This window comes from Uranotaenia lowii, chromosome 3 (assembly GCF_029784155.1).
Source record: "Uranotaenia lowii strain MFRU-FL chromosome 3, ASM2978415v1, whole genome shotgun sequence".
NCBI classification, from domain to species: Eukaryota; Metazoa; Arthropoda; class Insecta; order Diptera; family Culicidae; genus Uranotaenia; species Uranotaenia lowii.
In genome coordinates this window covers 73,012,506-73,031,380 of record NC_073693.1, presented here as the reverse complement: position 1 = coordinate 73,031,380, position 18,875 = coordinate 73,012,506, and the positions used below count along the sequence as shown (strand labels likewise).

At 39.0% G+C, this 18,875-nt stretch overlaps 1 protein-coding gene across 1 annotated transcript in view; it reads left to right on the top strand.

The window, feature by feature from the left end:
• LOC129756032 (uncharacterized) overlaps nucleotides 1–18,875 on the top strand; it is a 121,215-nt gene that overhangs the window by 16,353 nt on the left and 85,987 nt on the right. The window contains exon 3 of the mRNA XM_055752786.1: nucleotides 3,000–4,226. Coding sequence (XP_055608761.1) covers nucleotides 3,000–4,226 — 1,227 coding nt within the window. The remainder of the gene's footprint in view (nucleotides 1–2,999; nucleotides 4,227–18,875) is intronic.

Genomic DNA, 18,875 nt, shown 5'->3' with positions numbered 1-18,875 from the left:
TGTACTAAACATAAAATTTGAATTTTCTTATCAAATTTTGGTGAACTACGTAAATGATTCAAGAGTAACAATAGTGTAACAATCTTGACTCCAAAACCTCGAAATCTCATTTCAGGACCACAATTCTACAACAGTTTTTCAAAAAATTTCTCACTTGTTGATAGTAATTGTGTCCCAAATATTGAATCCCAATAAAGTTAGACTAATGTTATCTTATTTTAATCGCCGCTGGGATATATTCTTATTTAATTTTTGGCATTTCGGCGAGTTGTGAAAATTCAAGGTAGAAAATTTAGAAAGAATATGAAAGTATTATAGGTGGAAAGATCAAAGCTAGAGCGCTTTGGGTAGAAGAAATTGAATAGTTGGTGAAAATGTGAGCAGGGCTTTTTGTTTTGTGAACAGCTTTTGAACTACTTGCGGCCCGGTCGGACACAATCTCATGTGTGTTCGACCCGTCCGTGTTTCAATGTGGGTAGGAATGCGATGGGTTTCTTCATCGCTTCCTATCAACATTGAAACGGCGCGCGGCAAAGAATCACGCAAGTAGTTCAAAAGCTGTTCACAAAACAAAAAGCCCTGCTCACATTTTCACCAACTATTCAATTTCTTCTACCCAAAGCGCTCTAGCTTTGATCTTTCCACCTATAATACTTTCATATTCTTTCTAAATTTTCTACCTTGAATTTTCACAACTCGCCGAAATGCCAAAAATTAAATAAGAAAGTTAGACTAAGCTTTCCAGATTATACGGATTTGGACCAGTTTTTCTCACTCTATTTGCAAAATCAAACGAAAATTTCAATTGTGTCCTTAGAATCAGGGATGCCATTCTCTACCGAGAAAAACGGAGAACGGAGAATAAAACACCCCCGTGCGATAACCGCAATTCACCCGGGTGAGATTTTTTGGTCCGCTCCACAGTTTATTCGCACCCCGGTTTCGAAAGCCACACACACCTAATTCCAATAGCTCCGGCGTGCGACAATTTGTCACTGTAGAGCACCCCGGTGACAACAAAGGACCGACTGGTTTAAGCCACGAAAAAGCAAAGACAAAAACAAACATGATGGTGTGCATAATAAAAGCATCAACAAACGATGAATGTTTCGGGCGAGTGGTTCAGCTTCGTATGTATTGGTAAACGCAACAAGCCAAGCCAGCTGCCGTCGCTGTCGCTCTCCGTGGTGAAAACATTTTTTCACTTTAGTGTGTGTTCGCTCTGTCGTGTTGATTAACAGATTCTCTACAGAGGTTTGGCTAAAAATCTCTGCAGTGCGTTTCAGTGAATCTCTACCGAGAATCGAAAACCGAGCACGTCGGTGATTCTCGTTAGAGAAATTGCAAGCCTGCTTAGAATCATGTATCTTGTCTCCAAATAATTTTTTTAATCAAATTTTATGAAAAAACATAAACGATTTTTTGGAATATTGATTTTTCTAATGATTCTTTTTTTTTCTTTTTGATAGGAGTTTAACCCGTTAAGGTCATTCTTCCTCGATTCTAATGATTCTGAATCGCCTGATGTGTTTCGAAAAAATTTAAAACAATAATCCGTGTGTATTTCTTCTTTATTTTAGAGGAATAATTCTGAAATTTGCCTGCGTATTGGACGGGTATTTAAGAAAAACTTAAAACAATATGCCCTTATTTCGCAAGGTTTCAGGATAAAATTGATTGGATTTGCCAAGCCCGGATACTTGATTCAACATAAGTGTTGCATTTCAATCTTAAATGTGATGAATTTTCCATATTCAAATTCTGAATTTCGGAATATGAAAAACAATATTTGAAATTCAAACCACTTTTAAGATTTGGATCTGAAATTTTTATTCTCAATTTATGTGCAGAGTTGAGTCATAAAAAAAGTTTCATGAGTCCAGAAATTAAAAATATGTAAAAATTTCGTTATTCGCAATTTTATTAAAAAATTTCAAGTTCAATTACGAATAAATAATTGAAAAAAAATCATATTGAAAACCATAAGTTCAAATTCAAATAAAAGATTTCTGGTCAAGGGTTCTGATACAAATTTCGCATTTTGTTTTCAAATTCATAGGATTTCTTATCCGGAATTTAGATTCAGGCTTAGAATTTGGGTTCTATTTTTTACTTTTATTTCTGAATATTTGATACATTTTCATCCAATGCTTAAAACGGTTATGTTTATGGTTCAGAAGCTTGCTAAAGTAAGTGAGTTTACAAAAAAAAATTTCTGAATGACGGTTCAAAATCCATTTTTTTTGTCTCGATTTTCGATGCAGTTGGCGCACCAGGTATTAAAAAACCTATCTGGAACAACTGTGATCGATGTTTACTCTTTTTGCTCGAACTCACGGATATCAGCTCAGGAGGCAACTGATTTACCAACTGAGCTATATCACAAGTACCTATATTTCTGAAAGCTACATGAACAAAATTGGCTTCTCCTAGGACTTAATTTCAAAAATAAACAATTTTAAATGCAAAATAACTTTAATTTGAATAATTTGAACTAAGTACATATACAATTTTTCACTTGTGTAGGCATTGTTTAAGCAAAAATGTTATTGAGAAAAATTTGTCATCAAAACCCCCCCCCCCCCCCTCCCCCCCATGAGCCGGTTCTTCCTACGGCCCTGACTAACATACACATACATTTTTCACTTGTGTATGCATTGTTCAAGCAAAAATGTTTTAGGAAAAAAATTGTCATCAAAACCCCCCTCATGAGCCGGCTCTTCTTACGGCCCTGGTTAACACATAAGAACCGTGAAGAAATTTAAGCCTCAAAACGCAAATTTTGGTGTTTTCGGGATTAGATTTCTTCACGGTCTTATGTGTTAAACCTAACCTGCTCTTGAGTGTCAATATGACATTATCTATCTTAGGAAAAGCTGGACCAAATTCTACATATTTTGCTTATATCTAGTCTTTGGTTCGCACTAATCCGGATACTGAACTCAAAATTAAGCTGCGAAATTGACTCCTAATTTCTTCTTCTTCTCTCATTTTCACAGGACTTTGCGTCGCTTGTGCACAACCTGGCTGGTCTAAAGAGCGCCCTCGCCAATGGGGGGACCCACGAATCCGCCTCGCTGCTGGAGTCGCCGCAGTTCAGCATGCCAAGGGCTGCGGTGGTGTCCGGCGCTGGAGCTGGTGCAGGTGGCGGAGGAGGAGGAGGAGGAGGTGGAGCAGGCGGTCAGGGTGGACGTCGGGGTACCATCGGTCGAGTGTCTTCCTCACCGGTAGTACCGGCAAGCGATGGAAGTAATCCGGTGTCTCTGGGGGGTCCGGTACCTCGGAAGCGACGTCTGGAAGCCTTTCTTAAAAGTCTAGTCGGCAGGAGGCCTTCAAAGGAACCACCTGCGCCTGTCCCTCATCCTGCTCCTCATCAGAATGCAAACATGCCGATAGTTCCGCCGCTGCTACCTTCACCGGAAATCAAGATCAGCAAGAGTCCTTCCGAGCATAACCTGGTCGAGATGACCCGAAGTCGACTGAATATATCCACCACTTCGCTCAGCTCGGTACACCAGAAGCTGTGGTCGGTAGTTCCTCTGCTGAAGAAAGATGTGAGCTGTAACAGCTTGGCACCACCTAAGTCAGTTCCGCTGCTGGAACCGCAACCCTCGAGGGGTATGCGAAAATGCGAAACGGTCCTAGCGCTAACGAATACCACCCAGTCAGTGGAACCCATCAAGGCACAGAATCGGCTACGGAATTGTGCATCGGTGGCCACCTGTTCCCGATGTTCTAGTCTTCTATCACTCGCCGCGGCAGGATCGCGATATTCGTTGAACCTATCGAGTGGCGGATTCGTAGCGGTCGGTAGCGAAAGTAATGCTGCTTCCGGACAACCACCGCCAGGTGGAGGAAGTAATCAGTGCAAACGGGTCGGTAATCTATTGCGGTTAACCAAAACCTCTTCCGGAACGTCGTCTTCGTACTCCTCGCCCAGTGATTCCTCGTCGTCCCCATCGGCGTCCTCGAATGGTTCCTGTTCGTCGTCGTCGTCATCATCGGAAAGTAACAACAGTAGTAGGGCCTCGGTCACATCGAAGGCGGCCATGCTCGCTGGGCCCGAGAGCCCTACAAATGTTGTTGATGGCCCTCGGCTGTCGCTACCGATAGCTGCGGCGCTCAACGACATCCAACTTAAGTTCACCTGCAAACTATGCCTGGGAGAGCTGGGCACCGACAATCTCACTCGGATATCGCAGTGCGGATGTTCTTTTTGCACCGAGGTGAGTACCTAAATACTTGAATTTTCTTTTCTAGATCTCATTTTTCCTTTCGATAGATATTCTACAGAAGTTTTGTTTTGTAATATCGAGCATCATTTGAAGGGTTTAAAATTAAGTGAAACAAGTTTTTCAAAAAAATTTAATCTGTATTTGAGCAGACGATAACTCTTACGATGTTTGGCTATTTTTTTATTCGTCAATATATCCGAAAGTATAGTATCCTATCCATTTTGCACTTTCGGAAATAATTTACCCATCGATGCACAAATCCCAGGGCTGGTGATGAGTAATTCCCGGAAAATATCATTCCAAACAAAGGAATGTTCTCTCCACTTAAAATGCGCTCATTTCAATCCAATCTCCGTCAGACGATGTTATCGTTGGGTGGTGAAATTGTTCAACCAATTAGGCTCAATGGGGCGGGAATAACAGCCATGCATTGGGATGGGGGTGAGGAATTCAATTACCGTCTGTGGCGCGATCTGGACTGTCAACAATTGTACGCCTCATCCCTTCGATGTGACTCACAACGAACGACGAGGGCGTTCAAACAGCACGTGCTTTTTGTCGGCTCAACTGACCGCTGCTCCTCGCCGGCAGCAATAAGCATAATCGATTCCGTCAGCAGCGCGCAGTAAATTGGACGGGGCTCAACTCAACTCGACTATGATACTTCCGGTGGCACGTGCAATCGCGTAAATTCCATCAATGCAGTTGTGTGTACCACCCTTGCACCGGGTAGCGTCAGAGGAGAAGTAGATACAAAAATATCCATAGGTACTGCTACTTTCACGTTGTTTTGTGAAGAGCTCATCATTACTATTTTGACAAATTGCACGCTAGTGGGAAACAATATTTTTGATACCATTTCAATTAATCATCTTGAACTCCGAAACTAAAGTTGTAGCTTTCATTGGAAAGAACTGTTTGGAAATTAAGTTAAAAATGCTTAACAGTGAATAAAAAAATAAATAACTTACATAAATTTTATCTATTTTATTCCAAGATGAAGGAACGTACACCAGGACAGCTATATGCAATAAAGACTACAATAAAGAGTAGGGTAGAGTGGGGTAACGTGGGCCATGGGGAAACGTGGACCACTTTGAATATCTCAGATGTGTCTTGAGATAAAAGTCTCAATCCAGCTGTCATCGTCGTTGCTTTGCGTCATCTGTTGCGATGCATCTTTTATTTATCAAGCTTAAAAAAGTTTAAAAAAATTTACTTACATAATGGACAACAAATATGGAAATTTCAAATTCTTAAATTTTTACACCTCCCATAACTTTTTTTAATTGTTTTTGCTGCCAGAAATAGCAATGAAAATTTTGGAAGCGATCCATTCAGTACTGAATTAGCGCAACGAGTTTCAATTTTGTATGGAAATTTGTATGGGAAAACAAATTTTTTCATTCAAAAATCACCAGAGATTTACTGAAAGTTCCCAAAAATTCAACTTTGGATTAAATTCCTTAATTCTTGCAGTAAAATTCATGAAAACAAAGCACAAACCTAACTTGTAACCCAAATAAGTTATTCGATGTTGTAGAAATTTATTTTCAAAATTATTTTTTTCAATTTTTGTTTTTTTGTCTGCTTATTTGAAAGCTGTGTAACCGTAGGATGAAAATAAAAAGTCTCAAAAAACTGCTTTGAATTTACAGAGATTGATCTATATAATCTTTGCAAAAACATTTCATGCAATTATTAACAGCTCTAGCAAGCAAAGTCTGCCATTTTTTGATACTTTTCAATTGATTCAGATTTTTTATTTCGAAATGGTTATAACTTTTTTCATGAAATTCTTAGCTGCTTGTTCTTTTAGAAAAAAATGAAGCTTAAAAATTATCAAACCAAAAATCAAAGACCGGTTTCATTTCGAGCTTATTCGAATTTTCTAGATGATTTAATGTGCAAAAATTTCTTCTTCTATACAAAATTGAAACGCGTTGCGCTAACTCAGGAATTAACCAAATCATCTTAACTGATGCTTGGTGACACAAAATGCATCGATAAAAACATATGGAAGCAAAACGTCAATTTTTTCAGCGGCCTTATGCTCATACGCTTATGATCTTAGTTTTGTCATGTTCTTTGTGAATTTTATCGAAACGTACGCGAGCTAGGTTTTCGAAACTGTTCGATCATACACAACTCACTTTTTAATTCCATCATCTGAAATTACTTCAAATTAACGAAATCAATGATGAAATAACAGTTTAAGGTCAACTAATAAGCTTTGCGTGTTATTTGGTTAATTTGGATTTAGTGGCTTACGATTCCCAACCATTTTTCAAAATCCAAAAAATATTGACTTTTTTAAACAGTCAGAACTAGGGAAAAATAACTTATTAAAAATAAAAATAAAATGCTTTATGATACCTTGAAAATGTAGAAAATCATACCATTTTTTATTTTCATTTTATCTTTTAGAATAAAGAAGTTATAAAACAAAGAATAAAAAGTGGCCCATGATTCCCAACTCTCCCATTCATCTCTACTGATTATTATTTTCAAAAATCATAAAACATGGTACAGAGCTAATTTTATGTGCTTTTTTTGGTTAAAAATCATTAAGTGGTGTTATAATAAATTAAAATGATAATTATGTTAGTGTTAATAATAAGGTTAACAGGCTGTGGCCAAACGTAACGTTTGCATTTTTTTTTCGAGCAAAAGATTTTCAAATCTTCAATTAGTGAAAACTGTAATAAAAGAAAAAAAAATCAGTGAAAAAGCTGAAAGAAGTTTGTTGAAGCAGAGAAAAGCAAACACGGCAAACTCATTTCATAATTTTGTTAGTAAAAAGCACGAGACCGGTAGCCTGAAGGGAGTCCATCGATTGCTGTAGACGCCTCCCGATACTCCAAAAATCACCTGATAATCTGATAGGGTGAGTGCTCCTACTTTAGACCTAGAGCCTACTTTAGTCCTAAATTGACGAAAATTGTTTATCATTCATTTTTAAAGCATAGGATAAAAATTCTTCTATGCACACAATGAACTCTTTTCGTCCTGAATCCTTCCATACAATTTTTTGCTATAAAAAGTCCTTCTGATATAATTTTAAAGGTTTTTAAAAATGTACCTTCTTATCAGTGATAAATCAGACAGCTTCATTACTGGAGCGTGCTTTGAGAATTTAAAGTGAATAAGGGAAAATCTCGTTTTTTTGCTGTTCAAGCCAAATTTTAAAGGAAAATTACTCCCACTGTAAAGATTATGAACCATACTACCCATTTTTCCTAAAATTAAAGAATACCAATGGAAAGCCCGGAAAATTTGTGCAGGGTCCAAATATAGGATGCTTTCGACTTTGATGTTCCATTTTTAGACCTGACATCACTAAAACTTTGAGTGAATACCAACAAGTCAATAAGAGGGCCAATTTTTAATTGGGGCATAATTCAGAATCAATATTGAACATTTCTAACATTTTTTGTCAGCTTTACATAACTTAACCTTACTTGTAGTTAGGTTGTACGTAAAAAAGTTTCAGCTTTTGTTATGCTGATAGAACAGACGGGGAGTGAAAGTGTTTGAGATATTCATAACCGAAATTTAAGTTTTTTTAATCGTTAATAATCTGTAATACTTTTTTAATGATAAAATTTGATTGAAGATTACATTCTTCATGAACTCGTTAATTTATTTTCGAAAAATCATACTTTTTATAGGAATTTTTACTCTAGGTTCAATGAAAGGAACCTGTTCAGTACCAAAATAGGAACAGTAGGTTCAAAGTTGGAAATTTTGGTCATCCATATCTTTTCAAATTTTTCAATAACGGTGAAACCCATGTTGAAAATTCTCATTGAAACTTGCAGATAAGATCATGAACTATAAATAAATTCTCTGAAAGATATAAACCTCCCGTTCATTTATGAGAAAAACGTGATTATTTAAAAACTACCGCTTAATGGGTCCAAAGTAGGGCAACTAACCCTGTGTCCTTTCAAATGAATGAACTAAAATATATGAAGAGATTTTTTCGTGATATCTACTGTTTGATCCCGGATGGGCCTATTACCACCAACCTGTGCAGTTATTCCGTGGCTGGACTTGATCTGCTGATCTCAATCCGACCGTTGTACGTTATCAGCAGATAGGATGCCTTTGCACGAAACCCTTGAATATCCCCTTGTATGCTGGGGTTTTCGGGAACCAGTAAAACTCGCGGAACTCTTTTACGTTAACTTTAATTTGGTTTGCTTAAGTTAACTTTACTTATCAATAACTTCTGCTTATAAATTAATGTTTATGGACTTAAAGTTTAAGGCCTTTAAGACACCCGGCCAGGGTACAAACTCGTAGTTTGATCGGTAGTCGGTGGTCAACTAACCATCGTTCGCTGTTAAAGACGCTCGCAACTCCTCACAATTGGTTCGGGTGGTGCGATGTTTTTTCCCAATCGTTATCAGAGAAATTCTCCCTCTTATCAGCCACACAAATCATCATTGTTGGTGATCGAGAATCGGATCCGCTGATGACGACGGCTATTGTTTTCGCAGCAGCAGAGAAGGCTCAGCAACCCAGTGGCTTGAGCGGGAGGTGAGTTTCACGGTATCCCCAGTCCACTTGATCTCGCAGTTGTTTCTCTCGCTCATGGTTCAGATTTATGCTACGCATACAGTGGTTCTTAACTGAACATCCTCACCCACCCAGAAATCAAACATGTATTTCTGAATTAATAAATAATAAATTGTGAATATCAGTTGGTGAACTTTCTTGCTTATTTTTGTGACTCAAATTCATCGTTTTAACGTGGTCATCTGACTTAATATTTTGCATAAACCGAACCTTGGGATCAGACACATCTTCTTAAATTTCAATATAGCAATTTGACTCTTTTTCTTACATCATCTGACACCAAGCATTTAGATATTCTATCATCGTAATCTGACACAACATCTCTCAAACTTCTGACATGTAGCTGACAATTCATTCTGACCGTTTTTCTGACGCATTCTGATCTGTAATTTCATTCCCATCCGACATAGGGAGCAGACACAACCTTTCAACCGGACGCTTTTTCAGACCTGAGTTCGTTTTCAGAGTAACTACTCGAGTAATACCGTCTTGTCCTGGGTGAAGCTCTACAATTCGGCCCATTTTCCATCTACATGGAGGAACATTCTCTTCTTTTATGATGACAAGGCTTCCTATATCAACTGTAACTGAAGGGTTCCATCGTTTTGTCCTGGCTTGAAGTTGACACAAATATTCCCTACGCCAACGCTTCCAAATCAGCTGAATATTTTTCTGCACCAGCTGTATTTGGTTAAGCCTGTTATCCGGTATTTTCTCGTAGTTATAATCTGGGATGGACTGTAAGGACTCTCCGATAATAAAATGACCAGGTGTCAAAGGTTCCAAATCATTGGGATCGTTGGAAAGAGGTGTAATTGGCCGTGAATTCAAACAAGATTCGACCTGAACCAAAAGTGTTGTAAAATCTTCTGGGCCTACCGGATTTTCACCAATTACTCTTAAAATGTGTTTTTTCGCAGAACGCACCGCAGCTTCCCACAAACCACCAAAATGTGGGGCACCAGGAGGGTTAAAATGCCACCTAATTCCTTCGTTACTACATTCCTTAAACAATCGTTCTCGATGGTCCTGACTCTTCAACAGACTAAATAATTCCGACATTTGGTTTCTGGCTCCAACAAAGTTCGTACCGTTGTCCGAAAAGATGTCTGAACATTTACCTCTTCTTCCAACAAATCTGCGCAAGGCTTGTATAAATCGTTCTGTGGATAGATCTGATACCAACTCAAGGTGTACAGCCTTAGTGGACATGCAAACAAAGATGGCAACGTATGCTTTAACTACCGGGCGTCTGGGAGCCGAACGAATGTATATCGGACCGAAATAATCAACTCCTGATCTACTGAATGCCCGCGAAACCGTTACGCGCGAGGCTGGCAACTCTGCCATGAACTGCTGTATCGGGGTGGGTCGAGCCTTAAAACATACGTGACACTTTTGGATGATATGCCGAGCAACACTCCTTCCACCTAAGGGCCAAAATTTTAATCTAACTGTAGCTAAAACCAACTGAGGACCTGCGTGTAATAATCGGCAGTGAACGTGCTCTAGAATAAGGCGGGTAAGAACGTGACGTGCTGGTAAGACAATCGGATGTTTTGCAGTTTCTGACTCGTTTGACTTGCTCAATCTACCACCAATTCTTAACAGACCATCGGGGAATATTTTGGGATTGAACCATCTCAGTTTCGATTGCCTTGACACAAACTCACCCTTAGATAGAGCATTCAACTCTCCAGAGAAGCATTCCCTTTGAACACATCTTGCTAAAGCTCTCTCAGCTTCATCTATTTCAGTTGATTGAAGAAAGGGTTCGAATTTGACCTGCCGTCTTGACCTTAACAGCTTGATAAACCTTATCAAGTAAGCTGTACATCTAATCATTTTAGTGTAATCTGAATACAAACTAAAATACCAACGATTAAAATCTGACTCATGCTCCGAAATGTTTGTTGCCAGTGCTGTTACTGTTGCTCGACGCCTTTCTTCTTCGCCAATCTCCTTTAAATGGTTATCTGGTAGTTCTGGCCAGTTTTCCTTCTCTAGCGTCAACCACTCTGGACCTTCCCACCACAAGCGATTCTGGGCGATTTCTGCAGGTGGAATTCCCCGAGAAATCAGATCTGATGGATTGTCAACGCCGGGAACATGTCTCCATTCACAACCCTCCGTGAGTTGTTGTATTTTCGCAACTCTGTTTGCCACGTAGGTGGTCCAAGTAGATGGAACAGCCTGTAACCATCGCCAAACGCATGTGGAATCTGTCCAGAAGTAAACTGGGCATTCTAACTTCAGGGATTTTTGAACGAACTTGAAAAGTTCGGCAGTAAGCAAAGCCCCACACAATTCTAACCGTGGAATTGACTGGCTTGCTAACGGAGACACCCTGGATTTAGCCGCCAACAAACAAATCTTAACCACTCCATTTAAGTTGACACTTTTCAAATAAATACAACCACCATACGCCTTCTCCGAAGCGTCCGAAAAACAATGGATTTCTTTGTGAATGGCTCCTGGAATAATAGTGCACCGCTCTATACGAATGCTGTTGAGTGAAACCAGTTGATCGTAGTATTTCAGCCAATCCTCACCCACCGTTGGAGGTAATGGCTGATCCCAATCTAATCTTTGGTCGTCGTTATTCCGTAACGTCCACAACTGCTGCATAAATATCTTCGCAGTTGTTATTGCAGCGCCAAGGAGTCCCAGCGGGTCGAAGAGTGTAGCAATTACCGACAGCACCTTGCGTTTCGTCAAAACCGTTGATTTTGGAATTTCAGGAATGTTGAAGTTGTACTTGAAGACATCAGACTTCGGTAACCATGTGAGCCCAAGTATCTTCATCGAAGGATCTATCTCTGATCCGTCTGAAGACTCTTCAATAGCTACACTGTCTTGTGCAAGCCCTTGTAGAACTTCTGCACAATTTGATGCGAATTTTCGTAGCCGAAATCCTCCTGCTTTTGCAGCTTTATCTAACTGGATTCTCAGTTCGAGAGCTGCGTTTGCATCGTCTGCCCCTGATACAACATCGTCCATGTAAGTATCTTCCAAAAATACTCTTGATGCTAGAGGGAAATTCTCTGCTTCATCCAATGCTAACTGCTTCAAGGTGCGCGTGGCTAAGAACGGAGCTGGTTTGGTGCCGTACGTTACAGTTTTAAGCTCAAACGTTTTGACTGGCTCTGATGGTGATTTTCTCCATAAAATTGACTGTAGTGGACGATCTTCCCTTGTGATGTTGATTTGGCGGAACATTTTTTCAACATCTGCCACGACCATGATCTGACACATTCGACAGCGAAGTATTATTGCCCGAAGATCGTCCTGGATTACTGGCCCTGTTAGCAATCCATCGTTCAGAGAAACTCCAGTAGTAGTTTTACATGAAGCATCAAACACCACTCGCAATTTGGTAGTCGTACTACTCTCCTTCTCAACCGGATGATGAGGTAAAAAACACCGTTTTGTACCAGAAATTTCCACAACTTCTTCCATGTGACCTAGCTGTATATATTCGTCCATGAACTTAATATACAGCTCCCGCAAATCCATATTCCTTGCTAACCTGCGCTCAGTTGCGCCCAAACGCCGTAACGCTATTTCCCTTGAGTCACCTAAATTAGGGAAAACCTCCTCGTTCTTAGGAAGCGAGACTGTGTACCTTCCATTGCTGTCTCTCTGTACCGTTTTCTGGAAAATTTCCTCGCAAAGCCTCTCCTCTCGTGAGTATAGATTTTCCGAACCTAGCTCCTCACAAGCCCAAAACCGAGCGACAAGGGTTTCAAGAGACTCTGTTGTTGAAACATTGCAAGCAATCCGTGCTGATACCTCTTGCGATAAACCTCCAGAAACTATCCAACCGAAAACTGACTCTGTAAGTGTTGGTAATTGATCTCCGATGGAAATCCGTTTTCCCGTTTCGAAGAAATCAAAGAACGACTCAATTCCCAACACCAAATCCACCACCTTTGACTCAAAAAATGATGGATCCGCTAACTCAATTCCATCTGGGAATGACCATTCATCCGTTGATACCGTAGCAGTGGGCAAATCGACAGTTACCTTGGGCAGAACCAGGAATTCCATTTCCTTAGAGTAATTGTTCACCCTCGATCGCACCACTGCTTGAACCTTGTGTTTAACCCTGGTAGATGTCCGACCAATACCAAGTATCGCTACATCTACCCTTTTCCGACTCATCACCAAGCGCTGACTCAATCTTTCCGAAATAAAATTGCTTTCTGACCCTGAATCAAGCAACGCTCGAGCTGGGAATCTGTTTCCCATTTCATCTTCTAAAAGAACCACAGCAGTCGCTAAGAGAACCCTACAATTAGCCTTGCGTTCGACGCCCGTGGTCAAGCATGTTGAAGCTGTGTTAGAAGCCTGACAAGATGTTTCGCCTCGCTGCTGATCACCGCTATTGGTTGCACCTGACCTTGAAGATTCCGAGATTTCTCCGTCCTTGCCTTTAAAACACACCAGTGTATGATGGCGCCCTCCACAATTCCGACATGAAAACTTAGACTGACATTCTCGAGCCATATGAGACGTTCTAAAACAGTTCCGACATAAAGAGTGAGTTTTTAGAACCGAATCTCTTTCCGACACACACAATTTCAAAAATTTCTGACATTGATACAAGGGATGCTGACCTTTACAGGCAAAACATTTCGATCCATTCATTTTCACATTATTATGAAATGTTCTGACACTTACTCTCTGTTTAACTGACATTTGTGGAGGCGCACCCTTACTATCATTCAATCTTGGTGGAAGAGCTTCCAAAACTCGGACCCGCCTGTGCAGAAAATCAGTCAAATCGGCTAAAGTATCTTCTTCCTTGGAGGCTGACTCTTCTTCCCAACTTCTACGAGTCACAGGGTCTAGGAGAGAGACAAGATAATTCACCAAAAGAAGATCCTTATAATCATTTGCATCTAAAACCTGATCTAATGTGTTGACAATTCTCTCAAATCCTTCCAACAACTGTAGTAGTTCAGCAACAGACTCCTTGTTCACCGAGGATAACTTGAAAAGCGATTGTACCTGTCTCTTTTTTAACTGCTTGCTGTTGTTGTACCGCTTCAGAAGCATATCCCATGCAACTATGTAGTTAGCTCTTGTAATCTGAAGGGGATCAATCAATGCTTTCGGTTCACCTTGAAGACATCCCTTTAAATAATGGAATTTTTCCACCTCCGGCAAATCTAGCTTACAATGAATGAGTGAGAGATACAAATCACGAAACCCTAGCCATTCGTCTATGTTTCCGTTGAAGGACTGCAACTTTATTTGTGGAAGCCTAACATGATCGAAACTACCGTGACTAGGTTCACCGATATGAACGGACTGATTTAGCGTATTCAACTCCGTTCGACACTTCGCCTTGTCCATAAGGAAAGATTTCGCATAATAATATCGATCACTTAATTCCTTCCGTTCCCTTACATAAAGATCTTCATCTGCTGCGAAATCCTCATGCGATTTGATGTCAATCAGTACCTCACAAAACCTTTCCCACAAATCATCGATAGCTGATAATCGAACAGAAATTTGCGCATGCGTTGCATCTTCCTGAAAGGTTTCAACGAACTCCCAAACATCTGCAAAGGACGATTGAATTTCCTTTAATTTTATTGTTAAATATTTCAACGTTGGAGATTTTGAATCCTTAACACCTTTGATAGTGGGCATCTTGTAAACCGTGGAAATCACACAATCAATAAATAAATAACAGCAGGATAATGTTCAATCAACTCGCCGAAATAATCAGAGAACAAGGTGAAGTTTATCAAGGCGGAAGTCCAAAAAACCAGACAATTGTTCTGACGAACAGTTTGTTCTCAGGGAATTGCGCAGTTATTAAATATTAGAAAAGGTATCCTCTTAAACCATATATTGTTTAAACAAACCCACAAAATATGCATGAATTCCGAAATATCACAATAGTCACGATAATTTGCTCTAAATTCTAATCATAAATTTATAGTTCACCAACTGTTTTAAGAACCACTGTGTTTATGTTGCTTACCAAGCGTAGCATAATCTCGTTAACCAAACTGCGGCGTTGATGTGTGAAACTCAGGCACCACGTTGACCCTTGATCCAATTCGGTCCACCATGCGTTGCGATGCCTCTTCCTCCGGAGCGCCAATCAGGTTTAAGCATGCACCTGATCGCGAACGAAACCCGTAGTTACACCAATTGCCCCTGGCAAAAGGTCAATGAACCTTGAGATAGCTAGCGTTGAACCCAAGGGAGGGGGCGATCTACCACGACAGCCGCGCCTCACCTTAACGTATGTCGTTTACTAACGAGTTGGCCACCGATAACCGTACTGCATGCACCGAGAGCCCAGCCAGAATTATCCAAATCTGGCAATGAAAAAGAAAGGAACCGTAAGCAATCGTGAATCACAACAGTTGCACTTTTGATGTCGATGATTGGGGATGATGAACAATAGACTCCTTTAGTGTTAAATCACTTCCAGCAATGGCGCCGCTTCACAAAAGCGTTTTGTTCCACGATGGAAAATGGAGATTCTGTTGGCTTGGCGTCCCCCGTTGTGTCCGATTGTAGCGATGTAGAATCCTCCGGCCAAGGCCCTCATCCGGCTCGAAGGACCAATGTTTGATCCCGGATGGGCCTATTACCACCAACCTGTGCAGTTATTCCGTGGCTGGACTTGATCTGCTGATCTCAATCCGACCGTTGTACGTTATCAGCAGATAGGATGCCTTTGCACGAAACCCTTGAATATCCCCTTGTATGCTGGGGTTTTCGGGAACCAGTGAAACTCGCGGAACTCTTTTACGTTAACTTTAATTTGGTTTGCTTAAGTTAACTTTACTTATCAATAACTTCTGCTTATAAATTAATGTTTATGGACTTAAAGTTTAAGGCCTTTAAGACACCCGGCCAGGGTACAAACTCGTAGTTTGATCGGTAGTCGGTGGTCAACTAACCATCGTTCGCTGTTAAAGACGCTCGCAACTCCTCACAATTGGTTCGGGTGGTGCGATGTTTTTTCCCAATCGTTATCAGAGAAATTCTCCCTCTTATCAGCCACACAAATCATCATTGTTGGTGATCGAGAATCGGATCCGCTGATGACGACGGCTATTGTTTTCGCAGCAGCAGAGAAGGCTCAGCAACCCAGTGGCTTGAGCGGGAGGTGAGTTTCACGGTATCCCCAGTCCACTTGATCTCGCAGTTGTTTCTCTCGCTCATGGTTCAGATTTATGCTACGCATACAGTGGTTCTTAACTGAACATCTACCTTTTTTATTATTCTGTATAATTTTTGTAATGTTAAGTTGTGTTCATTCTATAACTTCGAATATCGTTATGGATTATTCGGCACATAAAAATTACCTTAAGAACAAGAATACTAATGTAGGCGAATCCAAAATTACCAGATTCTTTAGTTAAATAATTGCTCTTACGATCATAATTTAAATCCCAATGTTTACAATTCTATTACATGAAAAACAGTTCATTGAGTGTTAGTTTTTTTTTTCTTTCAAACGATGGTATTCAACTCCTGATCGCGATATTATCAATGCTTTAGATGAAGCACTTTCTAAATCAGATAGGTAAGGCATGAAATCTTAATAACCAAGAAATAAATAGATCAGATATTTTAAGTTAAAAATTCAAAAACAAATGGAGCGAAAGGTTATTTAATTTGGCTTTACAGTTAGATACCCAATTTCCAAAATGTTAAAAGTCGACGTTTTGTTTGCTTGAGCCAAAGAAGTTGCCATCAAGATAAAAACGCAATGAAAATTTTAAAAGTTAAGTTAGAGGACGAAATTCTATCGCCTTTATACGAAACTGAATGGTTGAATAAAAGATATCAGAGTTTTAAAAACGTATCTACAAATATGAAGGAGTAGGAAAAACTTTTGATCGCACCATTCACTAAAATGGATCCTAATCTTCACCTTTCCCAAGCTAACACAACTCCTTCCTTAGATTCTTGAAAATATTTTTGCAGACTTGTACCATAGCTGGTGATACTAGCTTATCTCTACTCGACTATTTGAAATTGATTTTTGGAATATGCAGGAAGAAGAGGTTGCGTTGGAGGTCCCAAGCTCCTTCTTTTGGACTTTGCACAAAACTGATGGCCTCGATCAATCAAGGAGTACCAACCAGTGGCGATGTAAAAATTATTCCGCTTAGCCACGCCAGCGATCATAGAGTACGAAATGCAGGCATATGATAGTGATACTTAAACATTTGACGCAATAAATTCTCGTGAGCTACGTCGTATGAAACATTTTAAGAATTCACAGAAAACTTCTGCAAAAGTTATCAAAACAACTTTAAAATTTGTATTATACATATAGAATATGTTGTCAGGCTACAGATATTCTATATGGACAGAAGTTGCCACTAACTTATGTCAATTTTGAATTTTTGTATTTTTTCGTAATAAAATTCTTTGTTCACATTTTGTTTCATAAGACGTTATGAAAGCTCACGCGAGAATTAGTATTTCTGAAATAAAATAGTTTTGTAGCATTTCGGACTCATTGATTTAAGGTAGATATGAGAAGTCAAATATGCTAAGCTTACCTAATGATGTTAATGTTAAAAATCTGAAATAATCTTCCGAACTTCAAAACTCATGAAATGGCGGAAAAGTTTGACAAGTTACATTTAAGAAACATCATAGTCCCATTTGTACCTTTCAAGTGCTTAATATAGAACATTTCGCATTTTGGAATTGTTTGATTAGAAAGAACTTAAAAATTTCCTACTATACATACAATGTAAAGCGTTTTGCACCAATCGAGTTATGCCGTTAATTTGTCTACGATTTGTCTTCGAAAACTAAACAATGATTCAATTCGAAAGTAATATTGAGTTTATTTATGTATTTCTGTAAAATTTCATATAATACACTACCTTAATCGACCATCCATTCGCTGTTTTGTTTCCTGAATGCTTCTCAAATCATCGTAGTGAAGAATGTTAATGTTTAATACACTGTTATACAAATTCAATTCTTCCATAATTCGTTAATGTCAGAAAGGTTTGATGTTATAAAAATACGAAGGGGTTTAAGGTTAATACAATTATTGAAATGAGCATTTTAATATCCACAACACCCTGAGAAAACTTTTACCTGATATCTGAGTTTTTTCCTACTTTTGCTGAATTGTTTCTATGAAAATGGTACGATTTTTGAACATTTTTTTCGATAAAATTATAATAATTAAGCACAAAGTCAAAATGCCAAAATTCCAGATCAAAAGTCGCAATTTGTCAACCCCTGCTCTAGAATATTGTTTTTAGTTCGTTTCCTGTAATGTCCAGCGTTTTAAATCCTTATCTTTCTTATTTTGATATATTTTATGTCAAATTTTACAAAACGATGTTACTTATCATGTCATTTTTTCAAAAATCAAAGTGGAAAATGAAATAACAAAATCAAAAAGTAAACTTTTTGAAGCATTCGTAATTTTTTTTTTGAAAATTGTTGATTGCATACAATATAATTCATTCATATCAATTACTTCCACAGTTGTGCCGGAAATGTTTTCAGAGAAAATCAAAAATACCCAAACTAGTGAACTCCCACCCCCCCAAACCTAAGTTCAATATTGACAATTCAAGTTTGTGAAAAATTTAAAGCTTGTCAATACGCCAAACTTGCCCTTCAAATGGAGAATTGTTTTTGGGGAATTTTTGTTGTAGGCAAATTTGATTCTTTTATTCTTTTATTTTTTGTGGAAGATTTAGATTTTGAGGGATATGATTAAAGCGGAAAACTGTATCATTGGGGGATAAATTTTATTCCTGCTTCATTCTTAGAAAGTCTTGCATATACGTTGATGTAGCTGCCAATCCCAATAACTCCTCGGTGGTCGAGTGCACACAGGGGCAAATAGACCTAAAAGGCGATCAAAATGAATTGCGGACTAATGGTAAACGATAGGCATTTGATGTCTTCAGATAATTTTCATATTTTTTGATGATCTTTCATATTCTTGAAACAGAAAAGTTGTTTTATTCACCTGGAAGGGGGATTAAAAAAATTATTTCTTAAAATAATTAATTTAGGGACTTGTTGTCTTTG